We start from the raw sequence: 17,708 nt of genomic DNA, 5'->3' as shown, positions 1-17,708 counted from the left end.
TTGTTAAAAGTTTGGCAGATAGTTTTTATTTTGGTCTATCGCTAAATAACTAATATATTTATCTTGTGATGGAATTTTAACAACGATTAAATGAGAACTTTCGAGACCAGGTTGTAAATGCTGATAAAGCAACAGTTTATAACTATAGATTAGCCAACCCTTATGCATTAGCACTGCGGGTGGTACACACTCTATTGTCGAGAAAAATCTGATTTCGTTCTGGTTAAAACACATGCAGCAAAATCGATTTTTCGTTTAGTGCGCTTGCGAAATATTCTTAAAACGTGGTGAAAAACATTAAATTAGCGTTATCGATTAGTTAGCTATGACAACCATTATGCATTTAAAAAAGAGAAAACGCTTGCGGAAAGGTTGTGACCCAGCATTGTGCTAAACGTGAGATAGTGTGATTAAACGAGTTTGACGCCTTCTGGGACATCCGCTCAACGATACGCCAATTATGACTAAATACACTAATTAATTTACTTGATGTCACGCTGATGTTTGTTTTATATATTGCTTTAAAAATAGGTTAATTTGTTTACGTTTATGTTGTTAGTTTTACGTTTTCATACCCACTGATTTTCTTACCTATTTTTAACTATTTTAATGTTCAGGCTAAAGTGGATAGATACCCAAATTACATTTCGGTTTAGGGATATTACCGGGTACCAATATAGATTTTAAAATTTAGATCGCCAAATTACCTTTATTTTAGTGCTTGTTTGAAGGTTTAGTGAACAAAACACCTACTTATTGATGTCGATTTGTAGCTTAGCATACGCACCTTCGTATGAGCACGAGAAACTTCTCAGTGGGAGTCCATTGTCAAACAGTAGAGGCGTGTATTGTTAGCGATTATATCAAGCATCGAATAAATATTTCTTGCAGAAAAATGAAAACCATGTCTGTATAATGTTCAGTTTTGTAAAACAGAATTCTTAAAGTCGCCTGTCGCCTCGGTTTATTATAATGATGATTTTAGTCAGGAAAGAACAGGGTTATTTCCGAAAACAGACAAGAGCAAAAATAGCAATACCCAAAGCATAGAATATAGATAAACAAGTTTTAAGTGGAATCTAAAGTAACAAGTGAAAAAACATTTTAAGAAAAGTTGTTTCTGTTTCCGTTGTATTTTACCCGTTTTTAAGACAGAACCTGTGTTGTTTGCCTAAAGCAGTAGTTCCTAATTTGGGGTTCTTCAACCAACAGACGGTCACCGGGAAATTTTCAAGGGTGTGTGGAGGAAAGCTTTTTATGTTTTGCTATTATGTTCTTTGCAAGTACATTTTTATTGAGTTAGTGACTAACTCAAACTACTCAAACTAACTCAAGCATTAGCCAAGAACACTTGTTGGAAAAAAGTTTGTTAACCCATGTATATAGAAAAAAATATAGAGTTAAAGTAACTACTGAACGCCCCAGCGAATCAACTATATGTAGAATGCAAAGAAGAATAGTTTTCGTTTATTTCCAACGACTTGCTTAAAATGAATATTGTTTCGAAACATCAATAAGATATCACCCGTTTATATGTGGCAATATCTAGGCAAATCTTTAGATACAAATAGATGGTGTGATGAGAAACAAACAACGAATGGGCCTATACATACTTCTATAAACGAATGTGAATCATTTCTTCGCCCCAAGAGAGAGTAACGCTCGGAAAAGCTATACAAGTGCTGCGCCCCGCTGCTTGGTAAATCACACCGAGAAAGTCATGCCACACATTGATAGACTGAAGATGTTGCATCCCGCAGTATGCAGACTTAAAGAACACTGCCATACTTTGCCTTCGCAGGATAGATTTAGGATAGAAATGTCGAATCCAGAATCAGATACAAAGTTTGAAACCCAAGAAGATGCTGGGAGCGCGGGTAAAAGTAAGCAAGAACTTGAACGTTTTTTTTGGTAATCGCATTATGATTTCGTGATAATCGCTTTCGATTATCGTATAGCGAATAAAAATTGCCCGAAAAAAGTAACGCGTGAATAATTTATTGTGTTTAAGGTTAACGGTTCACTTTATAACTTATTACTACAGCGTAGATAACGCTCAGCTGCTGCGATTATCCATCAATTTTGTTACAGCCTTACCGACGTTTCTCCCCGTAAATTTCACTAACCAATACCCATAAAGTTAAAAATTACCAAAGTCCAATTCTAAAGCTAACTTTCGATTTTACTACACGTTCAGCTTCCTATGCAACGTACAACGAATCGAAGGGCAGTACGACGCACAAAGATAAAAGCAACACCGTTTCATTCGAAACAGCAGCCCTCTCTCTTCAAGCTGATCTTCCAATAGAACAAAGGGAAGACGATCATTACGTGTTTAGACGTGGCTCCACTGAAGTTCACATTGAGTAAGTTCTAGGTTTAATTCGGAATTTTTTATAGGCTATCTTTAATGGGAAAGAACCACGAATAAAACGAACATGACATCATAAATTATTCAGATAATAGTAGGATATTTTAAGCGGTGAGCGACTGTGTCCTCTGCTGCGCCGCACTTACACAATGTGCTCGCCGTTGGCTGTAGGAAACACGACTTTTCCAGCGTACATTTTGTGCGTGCTACACCAGTGCGCAGTCGGTTCAAACAACGCTATATCTTCCATCCTGCGTTAGAGCCGGGCGGCATCGCCTTTGCGGGCTCCATAGGCAACTCCGGGTGAGGCCGCGATTGTTTAAACTTCTTTTTCAAGTTTGTAATCTCCACGAAGTCACTTCTTGGTCCAGGGGCTCAACCCAATGCAAAAAACTCTTTTTCGACTTGAGTCGCCACGATGCAGGTTGATCGCCATAAAACAAATGACGTGGATCGCACATCTGTTTAGAACGTTCCGCTTTGCTGGCTACATCCCTGCGGATTTCAGGGGGGGCGATGTCTGCCAGCAGATGGGGGGTACTGGTGTTAGTTGGCCTTAAGCATCTTGTAAATAGACGACAGCTGTCGTTCAAGACAGGATCTATGGGCTTGGCATGGGCCGAACACATTCTTTAAAACCAAATTATCTAACAGCCTTATATTCTTGAGATTAAAGTAGTTGCAAGAACAGGATGCAACCCCTGGTTCAGCAAATTATATAAACCAGCTAAATCCATCAGTGCTAACACACTAAAAAGCAGCAGCCGTCTCATGACTTGCACTTTTGACGCAACAATTCAATTTTCAGACAAAACAGTCACAAACGAAAAATAACTACAATAATAAATTAACACTATGTATAACTTTTACGTGACTTGACACAATAATAAAAAAACGTGTGCTACTTGGATCTCAAATATCGGTGTATCACCTAAGATGCAAAAATCCATTTACAGTAACCAGTACTGCTAAGCAGTTTACTAATCTCATAAAATGCCGTGAGCCGGTTCTGTAGACCCGGTGCATACCGGCGAAATTCCACCACTGATGAGTTGTACACCGGGTAATCAACAGACTGTCCACATAAAAAGTTACCTCAAAACTAGAATTACGTGGACTGCCGTCTACTTACAAATACGTTAGGCACCTCTTTCAAAATATAAATTGTGAATTACCGCCACACAAATAATTTTAAATGCTCTAAATAAAACTAACCTTCCATTATTAGGAGTTAAACAATATTACTGAACAACTTTTGTCCATTCAACTAAATGCAGGGCGTTAAACTATTCCTGATTTTAAAATATAACTTGTTTTTAAAATGTTTCATAACTGTCGGAGCCGATAAATGCCGTTGTTGCTAGGATAATGAATATTTCAAGGGTTACCGTTGCTTTACCTTCCAAAAGTTTTATTTTTTTTATATTAAAGCGACCAGAAACAAATTTCGACCTTATGATGTGGAAGAGTGTAAGAAAACTTTCAAAATTGTCTTCCAATAACAGTAAGTATGGAGAGAGCAGCCCCAATACACAATCAGGCATTCGAGAGTGCGATGCCGATTATTACTCCTGGGAACTGAAAGGCTGTGATACCCGGATGAATTATAAGCGCTTGTTTGCGGTTACATTCTAAAACAGGCGACAGTCAATAGGTCAGCTGTAGTATAACGAAGTGATTTTGAAGCGCTATTTCAATAACAGTATCTAACAACTATTGAATTTTAGGACCTATCATGAATCAACGGCAAATAACGTCAAAGGGGAAGCACACGACGATCCGTTTGGTGGCGCTCTCAAGCTATTCTCGACCATAGAAGCTTTGCTGATCTTCCTAATAACTGTCGTCATCAAACTGTCGGCTGTCATTTCCCCGGTGGTATGTTTTTCCAAGTTTTTTTTGTTTGCAGATGATTTCGTGACGTATAGTGAAGACCCATATTCGAAGCAGATTGTCACGTGAAATTAGGTTAAAGCAAACGCTCTATGTATTTTACTGTATTCGAATTTTTAACTTTTGTTTCACTGTATACTAGTGTTTGTCAGCCTTTTATAGCTAGCGACACCCATCAGAAATAATAAATTTATTGCGGCACCCCTACAAGATAATTTACTAGAAATGTCACAATAAACGGAAATGAAGCAACACACGAGTTAATGGTCTACTTTTGACTTTATTGTTCGTCACAATGGTGCAAGTGTTGTACTACGCTACAACTCGTTTAAGTCTTATTCTTTAAAACCAGTTGTAGGTGACAAACTTCTATGAACCACGTAAAACGCGTATGATATCAAAAAGACAAAGCAAATTGCTTATTAAATTGACGTTTCCATTCTTTGCTTTTAAGTTGCATATACTTTTGTCGTAATTACATTTTGGGTTAATTTTGATTTTGTAAGGTCTACCGTTCCGCAAAACTTGTTTTGAAATTTTGCCGGTTCGTAAGCTAAAAAGGTCGAGAACCACTGGTATAGAAGACAGATATAATGCCATTGAAAAAACGTTTGTACAGCGGTATTTAATGCGTTTGCTGTTCGGTTTAAACTTTGTTAACCTCAATTTCCATAGTTATTTGTTACCTGTGATAAAATTGAAGACGTGAAATTTTAGCCAGGGCTGCGGAGTCGGGGCCGGACTCGAGACTGGGAACTCGATGGAATAGGTTTATTTGGACTCGGGACTCGGGCCTTCTCGAGTCTTACGTCCCGAGTCCGACGTGAGCTTTAGTAGTGTAGCAGGTTCTCGACCGATACGGCACTCACTGCAAATCGTAAAGGTGTAATGGCATAAGATGGACCCATTTTCATGAAACTTGTCATGAAAACGTCCTACATAAGTATGGAGATTAGATTTGCTGTCAACCATACTTTTACTTGCGTTTCAGTTTAATGTCCATTTGATTATAACAAGAGCGGACTCTATTTCCCATTGAATTGATGCTTTCTAATTTTTCAGTCTGACGGGTCTACTATACTGAAAACTTTTCCGTAAATCGCAAAACTTCGTTGTCAAAAGATTGAATTTTTCAACATAAGCTTTAAAGCGGTGTTCTCAACCTTTATGTACCGGTGACCCTTTTTTTATGATTTCAAATGGTCGCGGACCCCTAACATATTTCTGGTGTCATATCTGCGTTTAATTATTTTTAGTAAATCAGTATGTCTGGCTAGTGCACCTTGTGTTGAGTAAAGTAACACACAACACCAATTTATTTTATGACACATTTAAGTGATTTCTGCTGCTGAATCGCCGAAGCCCGTCTTAAAATGTGTGGCTGTGTTTTTGACAATTCTAGACGTCATCTGTGATAATAATAGCATAAACCAAAGTCCAGTAGGCCTTCATATGAACTGTTAATTCTACCTTCCATTTTACAATCTATTTTGTTACATCACAATGGAAGTGTTCCGTCTCGCTCGATGCGATTTACAACGTGTTACCATGTGATTTTATCACTTACCAAGATTGTGATTAGGCATGTTATCAAACGTTAGTTATTTCCTAGCGTTAAATAATTTAATAATGGTATATTTATAAGTTTTCGTGGACCCCCTGAAAACGTTTTGCGGACCCCCGGTTGAGAACCACTGCTTTAAAGCGTGTGTTTTTTTTTCAGATTACCAAGGTTACCGAATTGGAGTACTTGCTCGCCATGTACTCGATTTGTGTGGTTTGGCTGTTTTACTACAACCTAAAAGGAAGTTGCACCAAACGTAATCAGATCAAATTCGCCAAAAGTCACCATAGCAGCAACAGATGGCTTAAAGGTGCGAAATCGAAACGCAACTACTAGAACGAAAATTGATTGGTTTATTGGCGTTAATTTGCGCACACAAATACCTGCATCATAAATTTATATAGGACGTAATGTTTTGCTTGCTGGTATGTAGAAAACAACACTGTTTTTTAATTGCATAGGAGTGGTGGTATTGTTTGGAATGGCCATCGTGGTTAAAGACGGACTGGAATTCCTCGCCGGACTAGTCGTAGTATCACCAGACTGTTTGACAGCCCAAGTCGGCGTGGCTGAATCTTTTATTCACGCTTTGTTTATTCTTTGCGAAGTCAAGTATCTTTTTCGATTTTCCAAAGTCTACATAACAAACTGTTCTGTTGGATCAAGGTTATCTTTAAATTTATTGTGATATTTTACTGACAGACATGACAACAATTTCAGTTTTGGTAAATGCTTTGAACATTGCGCAATTTTGTCACATACTAATCATGGATTATGACTAGGGCGATTATTTTTTGACCTAAAAATTAAAAAAATTTGACCTGAAAAATTAAAATTTTGACCAAAAAATAATTAATTTTGACAAAATTTTTACCTCTAAGAAAAACATTGATTTAAATAACCTAGGCGTCGTTATTCACACGTGTTTTATACCGTATATAGCCCTAATGAAGATATAATATGGTTAATATGACTTTGAATATAAATCAAAACTAATTTGATAAAATTGAACGATAAATTAAAAAAAAACTGACCGACCAATTTCAAAAAGCTGACTACATTTTTTTTTAATTTTATAAACGATTTATGTGCATTTGTATTCGATTTTGACTTGGAAAATTTTTGACAAATTTTGACCTAACGTGTAAATTTTGACAAAATTTTGTTACGGCGTTATAAAAGTAATAATACCATACGTTCTTAATGAATTTAAATACATTTTAGGCAATTTTTTGGCGAATCGTTGTAGTTGAGCAAAAATAATTATTTACAGATTGGGTCTCATGCTCATCATCGGCGCTAATCTGTCAACGTGGATTGCATCAATCATCGACGAAACAGTCATTGCCATTGAAGGCCATGATGACGAAGCGCCAACGTCAGAAGGTGTGCCCAGTCACATGTTTTCGCCAACAAAGGCTTCACATACCCATTGATCCTTTTGTTTCCACGTTTTTCTATTTAAAATATTTCTGTTGCTTATACCTTTCAATGCCTATATCTGTTTGAACAGTGACCATTGGTAACACAAAATCCAATTTATACAGCTGCGACCAGTTACTTACCTCCAGTTGGGTCAGCTATCGCCAATCAATCACAAACCAACGATGATTCCTTATACAGCAGTAAGTATACGTTTCTGAAATAAAGTAAACAAGCTTTAAATTTAGGCATGAGTTTCTACGACTTGACCTTAAACTTTAATCTCAAACATCTTATTGCTAACGAGTGGCTTCTATCTAAATTACAGCTCTATCTGATGAATTAAGGTACCAGAAGCAGAATGTAAGGACCTGATGCGCAATGTATACTATCTTCCGACTAACAAGTCCCCGTGTAACTCTATTCGGGTATTAAAAGTTCATAATTAGATTTTAGGCATAGGGACTGTTTTAAACTATTGCTTTTGGCATTTTAATTAGGATACTCCATTTATGTCGCAATATGTATATTAAAAAAACGGCTTTCTTTCCTGTTTTGTTGCGTTTCGACGGACACAATGAACGTATCGCCATAAAAACCTTCTCTGTGTTTTAGGTGACCCATGCGAATGCCATACAAGCTTCTGCGACGCTGTCCACGTGGCGGAGAAGTTTCTCTTTCCGTTCCAGATCGAGTTTAGCCTCGTCGCTTCGTGCCTTCTTGCGATCACGTGGAGCAACATCGGCAAGACGCCGGAGCCGTGCGACTGCGTTGTGAAGCCTAGCTACAAGTTCTACCAAAACTACATGGGTAAGCGTTGGTGCAACGGTTTGGCGGTGGGTAAACTATAACTTCTTATGGGTACCGGCTCCAAAATCGGGCAATGTAGCTATTTTACCTTGTGATTTCCAGGGTTTTGTCTGCTTCCATGTTTTGTGTGTATATGATGCATTAATGGTTGACTGGCTCTATTTACTTTTTTTTGAAATGACGTAGAATGGGGTGATTTTATGTTACAATAAATTAAATATATATATATTATAATGTAGGATTAAAATGTAAGTCAAAACCCACTCTGTAACTCGCTGCAGTTGCCCTGCTACAAATGTGTTGTTAAAAATCGTGTAAGATAATCTTTAGAACCAGAAGCTTTTATGCGTTTCAGCGTGCTTGTTATGACTAATACGTTAAGGTTTTTCTACATATAAAATTTTAATTTTAGTTTATAACTTTGCAGGTGTATTTTTCGGATTTTTTGTGGTTTTTGTCACTCTCGTGGTGCTTATCATTCTGGGAACAACAGAGCCTGTTAGCCATGCTGAGAGTTATTATAAGCAGACCTCACAACTTGTCATCTTTAATGCCTTCTGGGTAAGAAGTTGTTTCTTTGTGCCTTCATTTGTTTTTGGAAACTTATGCTAAATTAGCACATACACTTAGAGCGGCATAATAAGCCTACAACATATTTTTATTACAAATTTGTTTTTTTTAATATAACAATTTTTTTAAATGTTAACTGTTACGTTGTATATTTTTCTGGAATACAACTCTGGTTATAATATAAGGAAGCCAAATAACGTCGTTTAACAATTGACTTTGAAGGTCGGAGTTGAACTGGCCATGATAATCGCCTGCGGAATCGGCTTTTACCTCTTCTATCGGATGCCACGTCCTGCGGAAAAAGCGTCTCACCTAGACAACGTTCTACTCCTCATCTGCGTTATCGGTCCCCTCTGCATCAGCTTATTTTCCTTGCTAGCCATCCTGGCTGGCCCGGACAGCAAAGTCGATGGCTGGGTTCTGTCGGTTGTGGCACCGCTTTGTGACATAATTCAGTGTTTATTGCAGGTGGGCTTTTTATTTAAGCTAATTTAAAAACGTGTTTGTGCGTAATTCTTTTTTGTGGTCGGTTTTAAATTGTCGGTTTACCAAATAAAAAAGCCACGTGTCAACAAGTATGTTGTTCGGCATTTTCACCGGCCAGCTTTTCGGTTTACGTTAAATTCATCGCAATATTAACCTATAAATTTGGTTAAAAATTAAAAAAAAACTTAAGATGTTTCAAAACTGCTGGAATGTAGACACATACCATCAGCTAACTTACACATTTAGCCTACGACTTTTCTCAGCTCGTGTTTGTGCTGTTCGGACTGCAACGTGCCCCCGTGACGTCAGCCAACGCTAAAGAAACTGCCAAATCACTACGAGAAGGGTAACGTACTTAATTAAATTTGGCACACTGCTTTATTTCCATTTATAAAACGTTCCTACTGTTTCATACACAACTATTCTAACTGACTGTGCTGTCCAAACCTGCTTAAATTCTACCATTGTTTTACGTCATCTTACACTCAATGTATACTATTACCTCGTCCCTCGTGTTGCTGACTTGCTATGTTCGCAACGTTTACTTATATATATTCACTTCTTATATGTGATCTATTTATTTGTTTGGTAAAAAGTTTTGCTTTAATTTAATGTACCTTACCGTGCAGCTGACTGGAATGTCCATTGGACCTATCGCTGCTCCTACCGTATCTGAATTTGTTTTTTGTCGTAGCCTACTTGGTGTATTTTAATTTCAGCGCCAACGGAAAATAAACATTACTTAAGTACTTATATGCAGGATCGAAAACCAGTTTTTAAGTCGGCCGAACTTCAAACTTGAAAGCGACAAACACGCATCAAACACGTCGGGCATCGACAACAAAACCTTCCTGCGCAGTCGCCGCCATTCTATCACTTCGCTGGTGTCGGCTATCGCAAACCCAAACAAAAGCACCAGTCAAATGCAAAATAACTCCAACGACTCCCCTTCGCTAGGCGAGTATCAAGGCCAGAAGGCTCCTGTACAAAATGGTGTGAACGACGTCCTCGGCTCGCAAACCTTGCCCGAGATTGTCGTCTCATGTGATGAGGTCATCGAGTCAACCGATTTTTCAGAAAAGACACCAAATGTCGTTAGCAGCGCAAAGGCACCTTCATTGACTGACCTTCAAGGTATAATGTATTTCTCCTCTGTTAGACTAATCCCAAATGAATCTGAAATAATCTGATAAAGTGTGTGGATCTATTTAAACTTCTAGCATAACGTTGTTCTAATTTCAAAAAAACGGATATCCGTCACTGTCACTGTGTTGTATTTAACAATAACGTTAAATGTCATATTATCAGGTCTGCAAAACTTAAAAAAGCTTTAACTTTTGAAATATTGAATGAGGTTAAAAACTACAACTATTATGAAATCAACCCTGTAGCATGAACATTGCCTTATATTTGTTTCTGTTTAAATCGTTTATTACTGCATAGAAATGGAAATGCCCTCCAACCACATCGTAAAGATTGTGTCTGAAACAAGAGTGGCGCGACCAGACGGACTCCGAATATACCTGCGTGACATCATCATGTTTATGCTTATTTCCAACGCTTGTCTTTGGATGTTTATGTCATTGGAAGGGGTTGCGTTCAACGTTCACGCCTATCAGTCGATCTTCTTTGGCGACAGTGCGTGGACCACCATACACATGATTAGCAGACCACTAAACATTTTCTTTCGTATGCACTCGGCAGGCTGCCTCTTTGAAATGTGGTCGTTTTCATAAATTGGCTTGAGTGGTAGCGAGTTTCACTTACGACAGGTTTTTTTAGCAAAAAAATCGATAATAACCATACAATTGATCCCAATTATTACAAAACTGTGTTCAGTAATATACTTCACGTAAAAATCCTTCTTACCAGGATTTTTACGCATCTATTATAAAGTATATTGTAGATATCAATACAACTAAAACTATTCACCTTGACGACAGTTATGTAGCAAACTTTTTCGAAATTTCAAGTCCATATAAAACGTTGTGGATTTTTTTTAGATTATTTGCAGTGAGCCTAAAATAAGTTTGCATAAAACTTTACGCAAATAGTATTTTAAAACGAGCTGCAGTGTGTTCTAAGCTTCAAGATTATGTTTATTCCTGCATTAACATTATTGATTTTTTTAATTCCTCAGTGCCTATTTAGTGTATTTGTTTTTTCAGTTTTCTAAAGTCAAAAAATAATAATCGTTTTTATCTATTATTGCTGGGATAGCTCGAATTAAGCAAAATAAAGTGACTGTCGTTTTAAATTGCTTGACTAGATTTATGGCGTATGGATAAAATGAGGTGATTTAATATAATTTATTTGTAAGTCACTTGACTTGTTTTTATTTGGATATTTTTTGTAAGAGTTGGTTTCTAACTCAATTTATCCTCATTATGCTATATTCTTAAAAATTGTTTTTGGCGTATTTATGTACTGTTTTTTTTTATGTAAATACAACGAATTTAACAATTGTATCAATAATTATAATATAACGTTCGTTGTACCTATATTTTTGTAGGGAAACGCGTCTCCTATTTCAGCCACAAAACAATAACACACAGTTTAAAATTATAGCTTGTTGCCGTAATCAAGAAAAGGCAAAAATGTTGGCACATTGTACGAAGGAGAAGGTTTCTACACAAAGGGCAATATGTTAAATACAATTAACTCGTCTTACAATTTCAAATATTAAGCTCACCAACTATTTGGGGGAACCGAGAGAATCAGGAGCAATTAGCGTCAGTTACATTCCCAACGCCTAAATAAACGGACAACAAACAGTGGGTCATTATGACGTCACGAGCATAATTGTAAACCTATCAAAGTTTAGGCAAATTTTATTAAGCAAATTTTATTTAAGAGCGACATTTACCAGGCCATAAGACAGTGTTTTTTTTAACCTTTTTAGCGCTCGTACACTTTAAGCTTTTATGAAATTTTCTCGTACCCATTGTCTACAATGGTCGACAAAAGTAAAGAAAATTGTCATAATAGGAATTAAAATCACTTTATTTTTACCTTAAGTGTTGAATGCAGGGCTGCGGAGTCGGTTAAAATAACCCGGGTCCGACTCCGCCCAAAAAAATAAACCCGAGTCCGACTCCCGAGTCCCGAGTCCGACTCGTCAAATGTGCGATTTTGTCGAGTCCCGAGTCCGGCCCGAACTCTACAGCCTATATTTCACCATTTTACGTAACTAAAATAACGTGGATATTCAGCAATCCACTTATAGGGGGATCGTATAATTCATTTACTCACAATACATGGTTGGAAAAAATTCTGCCATATAATATTTCACCTTCCATTTGAAGGCCATATCAGATTCGGTACTGCGCATGAGCATGTCGGACTCGGGACTCGGGTAGTTTTACAAGGTCTTACTCGAGTCCCGAGTCCCGAGTCCGACTCCAGCAAAATTCCGACTTCGACTTCGACTCCGTAGCCCTGGTTGAATGTATACATTATAAACAGTCTTGCAATAATACTTACAACACACAAACAATCGGTCGATTTGCTAATGGATTTTTTGTTGTTGCTTTTCGTAAACTACGCATTCTTCACAAATATGCCTAAATAGCGCATAATTTCACACTGCATGCAGGTCGTTCGACATCAAATTTGTTATAACAACTTACAATAGTAGATGAAATTTCGTTTTTATTGTCAATTTTTTGGTATGATAAATTTCTATTAAGTGTACAACGAGTTACAAAAATAACATTTGCTTTGTTATAGTATTGAAAATAATGTTTATGGTTGTCAAAAATTTAAAACGATCTGTCAAAACGAGGTTTATCGGCGGCGCGAACAATTCAAACGGTTGCTTGTCATGCCACGCCACATTTTACTTCTTCTAACTCTGTATTTTTATTTCTATATTTATTCAATGAAAGATGAAAATTAAATCTACCATTAAAAACAGGATGCCAGCTTGGGCTAGCATACCGCTCTATCATTTGGTATTTGCATCCTTTTTCAAATGGTTCTATGGTTGTTGCGCGACTATATAGTTCAGTGCCATTAGTTTTTAGCCTGATAAAAAAACTTTAACAAGTTGTAGATTGGCTCTCTGGTAATTCCATTTAATGTCTAATAAAAAATATAGGCCCATAACATGATAAGTTAAACAAAAAATGACCAAGAAAAAAATAAATAGAAAAATAAAGGTTGGATACACGGAAGAAAGTTTTAATTAATCAAAAGTATTTATTTCACAAAAAATAAAAATAAAATAGTAAATAAGCGCATTTATTAGTAACACGACTGCATTGGAGTGGGTTGCCTTGACTTTTATTGTCACTTGAACGGTTCATGTCCCACCACTAAATGCTCATTGGCGCCATCAATAAATCTAGTTTTGGAATAATTTGTTAAAATAACGAATTTTATCGTCTTTCTCATACATTTGGAGTAATAAAGTGGAATGCTTGTTTAATTGAACATAAACCTACATAGACGGAACTCGAACTTTCTCATTTTTGTAAACAACATTCTCCTAAATTTTGTATGACAGGAAACACTATAGCTTTATCTATATTCATTTGATGGTTTACGGTACAAAAAAAAATTTTCGAACAGTTTTACATATAGTATAATAAAACGGTATTTCACAAGAATGTTTAAGCAATTAATTACAAGGCAAAAGTGTTTCACATTTTCTCACCACAATTAACGTTATACTGTACATTAACAAGTTCCAAAGGAAGTATAAATACAAAACGTTCGAATCATGACATTGATTTATTATTGCCAACGTGAAGCTATCTGTTGCAGGGAAACACACTAACCAAATAAGGACTTTGTGCTTAGTTAAACCTATAATGTGCAATGTTTGTGTTTATTTAATATACTTAAACGGTTTAAAGCTATGAATAAAGAAAAAATGTGCATTTATTTCTTTAACTTCATAATTTAAATTGAATTTTTGTTTAAAATAAAAGATTTTTGGCAGTCTAAAAGCAGTACCGGTATCAAAATGGTTTCTGGCGGAGAAAAGGTTGTTGTAGTGGAAATTGGAGAAACTGCCGCAGTTACACATTTCAAGAAAAAGTTGTGGTGGTTGGGAGTAAGTGTACTGAGTTATATTAAAGATAAGTCAACACACATCTAATGGACTCCATGCAGCCAAAATACCGAGATAAGAACACACCAACGTCAGAATAAAACACAATTCGGAGTAAGGCCAAAATATGACTAATACCTAATGGTATTTGTACCTTCTAAATCGGAATAAGTCCTAAATCCGTCGAAATAAGACCTAAAAGGTCAGAGTCAGGCCTAAACAATACTTTACCTAACCCCAAACACCACCCCTATGTACATCACACTCCCTATTAATTTAAACACTAACTTATTTCTAACCCCACCCAATACCCACCAATAACCTAAAACAAGACCAAAAATCCGGTGCCAAAACAGCGGCGCCCTGACGGCGCCGGTTAAACTAGGGCGTCTAAACGTAGTCACCAAACGGCCTATGCCAGACCGATGGCACCGATTGTCCCATACCCTCTACCCTTAGGTTCGGGTTATTTTGGCAATCTAGGCCTTTTTCCGATAAATTTAGAACTTATTCCGGTGAATTTGGGACAAAATCTGATGAATTTAGGCCTTATTCCCATGAATTTAGGCCTTATTCCGACAGATTTAGGTCTTGTTTAGGCGATTTTGATCTTATGCTGTACTGGATATTACTGCGTATTTGGCTGTATTATGTCGTTGGTCTTAATACTATGGTTTTATAGATTTTTCTTCTTTAGGTATTGTTACTTTTTAGGTTTTATTGTGTGTTCCCATTTACATTTATAACACAAAATGAAATAGCAGATTTTTTATGTTTAACAGTTCACCGAACTCTTGTTAGGTTTGATCAGTTGCGTTTTGGGAATTGTTCTTCTCTCACGAACATCTTCGATCTACAATATGGGGGTTGGATCTGTGTTGAACATAGGAGAGGGGCTGTGGTGTGGGGTTTGGGTAAGAAATGTCAATTTGAATTTATTTAACACGTTTAGGAAATTGTGTGGTTTGTTAATTACTGTACATTAAAAAGAGCTATTGGAACCGTTTTGATAAAGATATTTACGTAAACCAAAGCTTTGCCATCGAAAGTCAAATATTTATTTACTTCTAATTTGACAATATTTGTTTTAGTGGAAAATATTTGTTTTAAATAGATTGTCACTGCTGGGGGGCTGGGAATGGCTTGTGGAGAGAAACATTTAACTCCTTGTGTCGTAAGTATCGTAGATATTCACTCACCTTATTCATACACTCTATTTTAGTTATGGATGTTCGTTTGTATAGTGTGTTCGGGGGATTTGAGCTAAATATAGGGGCAAATAAAACTCCCAAATCCCATGACGCAAATTAATAGGTAAGTGGTTGGATTAATTATTTTATTCACCACTCCCCGTTGAATGATAGCTGAACAACAAACATCTCCTGATTTGATGTTAATGAAAATAGTAAAATATTTTTACTTTCATGACTATCCTATCATTGCTTCAAATATTTTTATTATTTTAGGCCAACTGTCATTTTGCTTTCTCGATCTTAGGAGCCTTATTTTCAGGGACGATGCTTTTTGCGTCAACGGGAGTCGCAATTTTATTAACGGTATGTTTATTTTTCCTGTTCATAACGATTGTATAACGAAATATTACTAAATGAAGTGTTTTACATCGTAAACTAGCTCAATGTTACCAAACTGTACGTATCCATTTAATCAACTTCTATTTGAAAAAAAAATACTTAAGTTAAAACATGTATTGGAATTCAAATGGCTGGTGATGTGTGTTGCCTTAGTGTGATTTCTAACATTCGCACATAATGAATTCAGTAAACTTAAATTTAATATCATTAATTAAACTATATAAGCATGTTGCTTTAAATGGGTACCTTGGTTTTTTGCACTGTTGTCTTATTCTAACAACTGCAGCCTATTTTTTAGCAAAATTCTTTCGACGGTAGAGTGGAAATCGTGCTGGCAATCATTGGGTTCCTTTGCCTTGCTCTTTGTTGTAGCAGTACAAGTGCTTGGTGTTGTTCGTCACCCTATGCTGGAAACAGATCCAATTGTTGTTCACCAATTCAAGTATTAACAGCAAATTAAGCATATACTATGATACAGACAGAATGTTTTGAAAAAATTATTTTATCCAACATCTCAAATGAATTATTGCATGGTTATGGCACACGCGTTAGCCATGGCGCTCGTCTACGCTCTATAGCTTTTACTTACCTTGTTTTAATATTCTACAAGGTATATATTTGAGTTAAATTCGACAGACTCATTAAAAAGATAGCTATGTTAGGGTTCAATTCCTCTGTTATTCGCTGATGGGTTGATGTAATTGCTAATGGGCTGATAGGATCCTCTAACACAGGGATGTCCAACCTGCGGCCCGCCTGATGTTTACGTGCGGTCCACCGCTTATTCTCAATTTCAGTAGCCTTTATTTAAAACAATTGTTTATACTATTATTAAAATGTGCAAAACGCGCAGTATTTGATGTAGACCTAATTTAAGATGTTTTCTGAGACTATAATCGAGTCTAATGCCGCATTTCAACATCCATAGAACGCTTGAGTAGGCTACGCATCATTGTTAAGGAAGATGTGTGTGTGTTTTTTAATGCGTGTTTTTGCGGACCGTTTTAAGGAAATAAATTTTGTCATACCATGGCATGATACGGCATGTAAACTTAATTTTTCGCGTTTCGCACGATTAGAACTTCGCTTTCCCGGGGTTAATTCTTGCGTATTTGCGCACACGTTCTACCTGGAAGAGCGGTTGTTTGGAAGTAAAGTTGTTTTATGACGTCACGATATAACGTAACTTATGACGTCACCCTTTTAATTTAATGGGATTTGCGGCCCATCGAAATTTTTGAAGTGGCAATGCGGCCCATTCTGCTAAAAGGTTGGACATCCCTGTTCCAACATCATTAGCGAAAATTCTGTTCACAGTGAAAACCTGTTGACAGAAAAGTGCAAACGAAATGGGCAAGCGTTTGTATTTTAATATTCTTCAAGGTAATTTACAAAATGCTAAAAAGGTTTTTTTGTAAATTCAGAACTATAGCAAACTGATGGGTGGATGTGGATAAATTTGCCATTGCTGCAAAATAATTTCGTTGTCTTAAAAGAATAATATAATTATCTCGGTGTACTTACTGAGCACAAGTTGTTGCGAATATTAAACCCTTAAATGGCCAAGACGTAGAAACACCATTTCGTTGTATCAAAACAAATAGACGTACTTTTGTTTTGACGTTTGATCGCAAAAAACATACAATAGACTACTATTGTGCATGTATACCTGTACTGAAAGTAGGCAAGCTCATATTATTCAATACGAAACATATTCCGAAACAGAAATACTTTTTTTTTTAGAAGTCAACAGTGGTCAATGTGACAAACCGGGAAATCGTCCATCGAGGTTTGTTAAAATCTATCTAATAAAACATGTTTAGTTTAAATCTAAGAGACATATTCCATTAACATTTACTTTACAGAACCCAAATTACATATTACAGTGGTTCACAAACTGGTGTTCAACCTTTGCTTTGTTGTTTAATAGATATCCACAAGAGA

At 36.5% G+C, this 17,708-nt stretch overlaps 1 protein-coding gene and 1 long non-coding RNA gene across 2 annotated transcripts; both read left to right on the top strand.

Moving 5' to 3' along the window:
- Positions 1 to 1,774: 1,774 nt before the first annotated feature.
- On the top strand, positions 1,775 to 10,950 carry LOC146136615 (proton channel OTOP3-like). Its single transcript, XM_083396222.1, has 13 exons — positions 1,775 to 1,883; positions 2,198 to 2,366; positions 4,099 to 4,249; positions 5,988 to 6,138; positions 6,290 to 6,494; positions 7,102 to 7,246; positions 7,598 to 7,664; positions 7,866 to 8,060; positions 8,488 to 8,621; positions 8,853 to 9,098; positions 9,380 to 9,462; positions 9,877 to 10,250; positions 10,560 to 10,950. The coding sequence occupies exons 1-13, from the start codon at positions 1,820 to 1,822 to the stop codon at positions 10,850 to 10,852; spliced, it is 2,277 nt and encodes a 758-aa protein (XP_083252348.1). The 5' UTR covers positions 1,775 to 1,819; the 3' UTR covers positions 10,853 to 10,950.
- A 4,688-nt stretch (positions 10,951 to 15,638) lies between these two features.
- On the top strand, positions 15,639 to 17,546 carry LOC146136614 (uncharacterized). Its single transcript, XR_014501555.1, has 3 exons — positions 15,639 to 15,728; positions 16,063 to 16,206; positions 17,508 to 17,546. It is a non-coding gene; the product is annotated as an uncharacterized LOC146136614 (long non-coding RNA).
- The last annotated feature ends 162 nt before the right edge of the window (positions 17,547 to 17,708 follow it).

This window comes from Ascidiella aspersa, chromosome 8, assembly GCF_963924565.1.
Source record: "Ascidiella aspersa chromosome 8, kaAscAspe10.2, whole genome shotgun sequence".
Taxonomy (NCBI): domain Eukaryota; kingdom Metazoa; phylum Chordata; class Ascidiacea; order Phlebobranchia; family Ascidiidae; genus Ascidiella; species Ascidiella aspersa.
The sequence above is the reverse complement of the archived record's forward strand: the minus strand, read 5'-3'. Positions and strand labels throughout refer to the sequence as shown.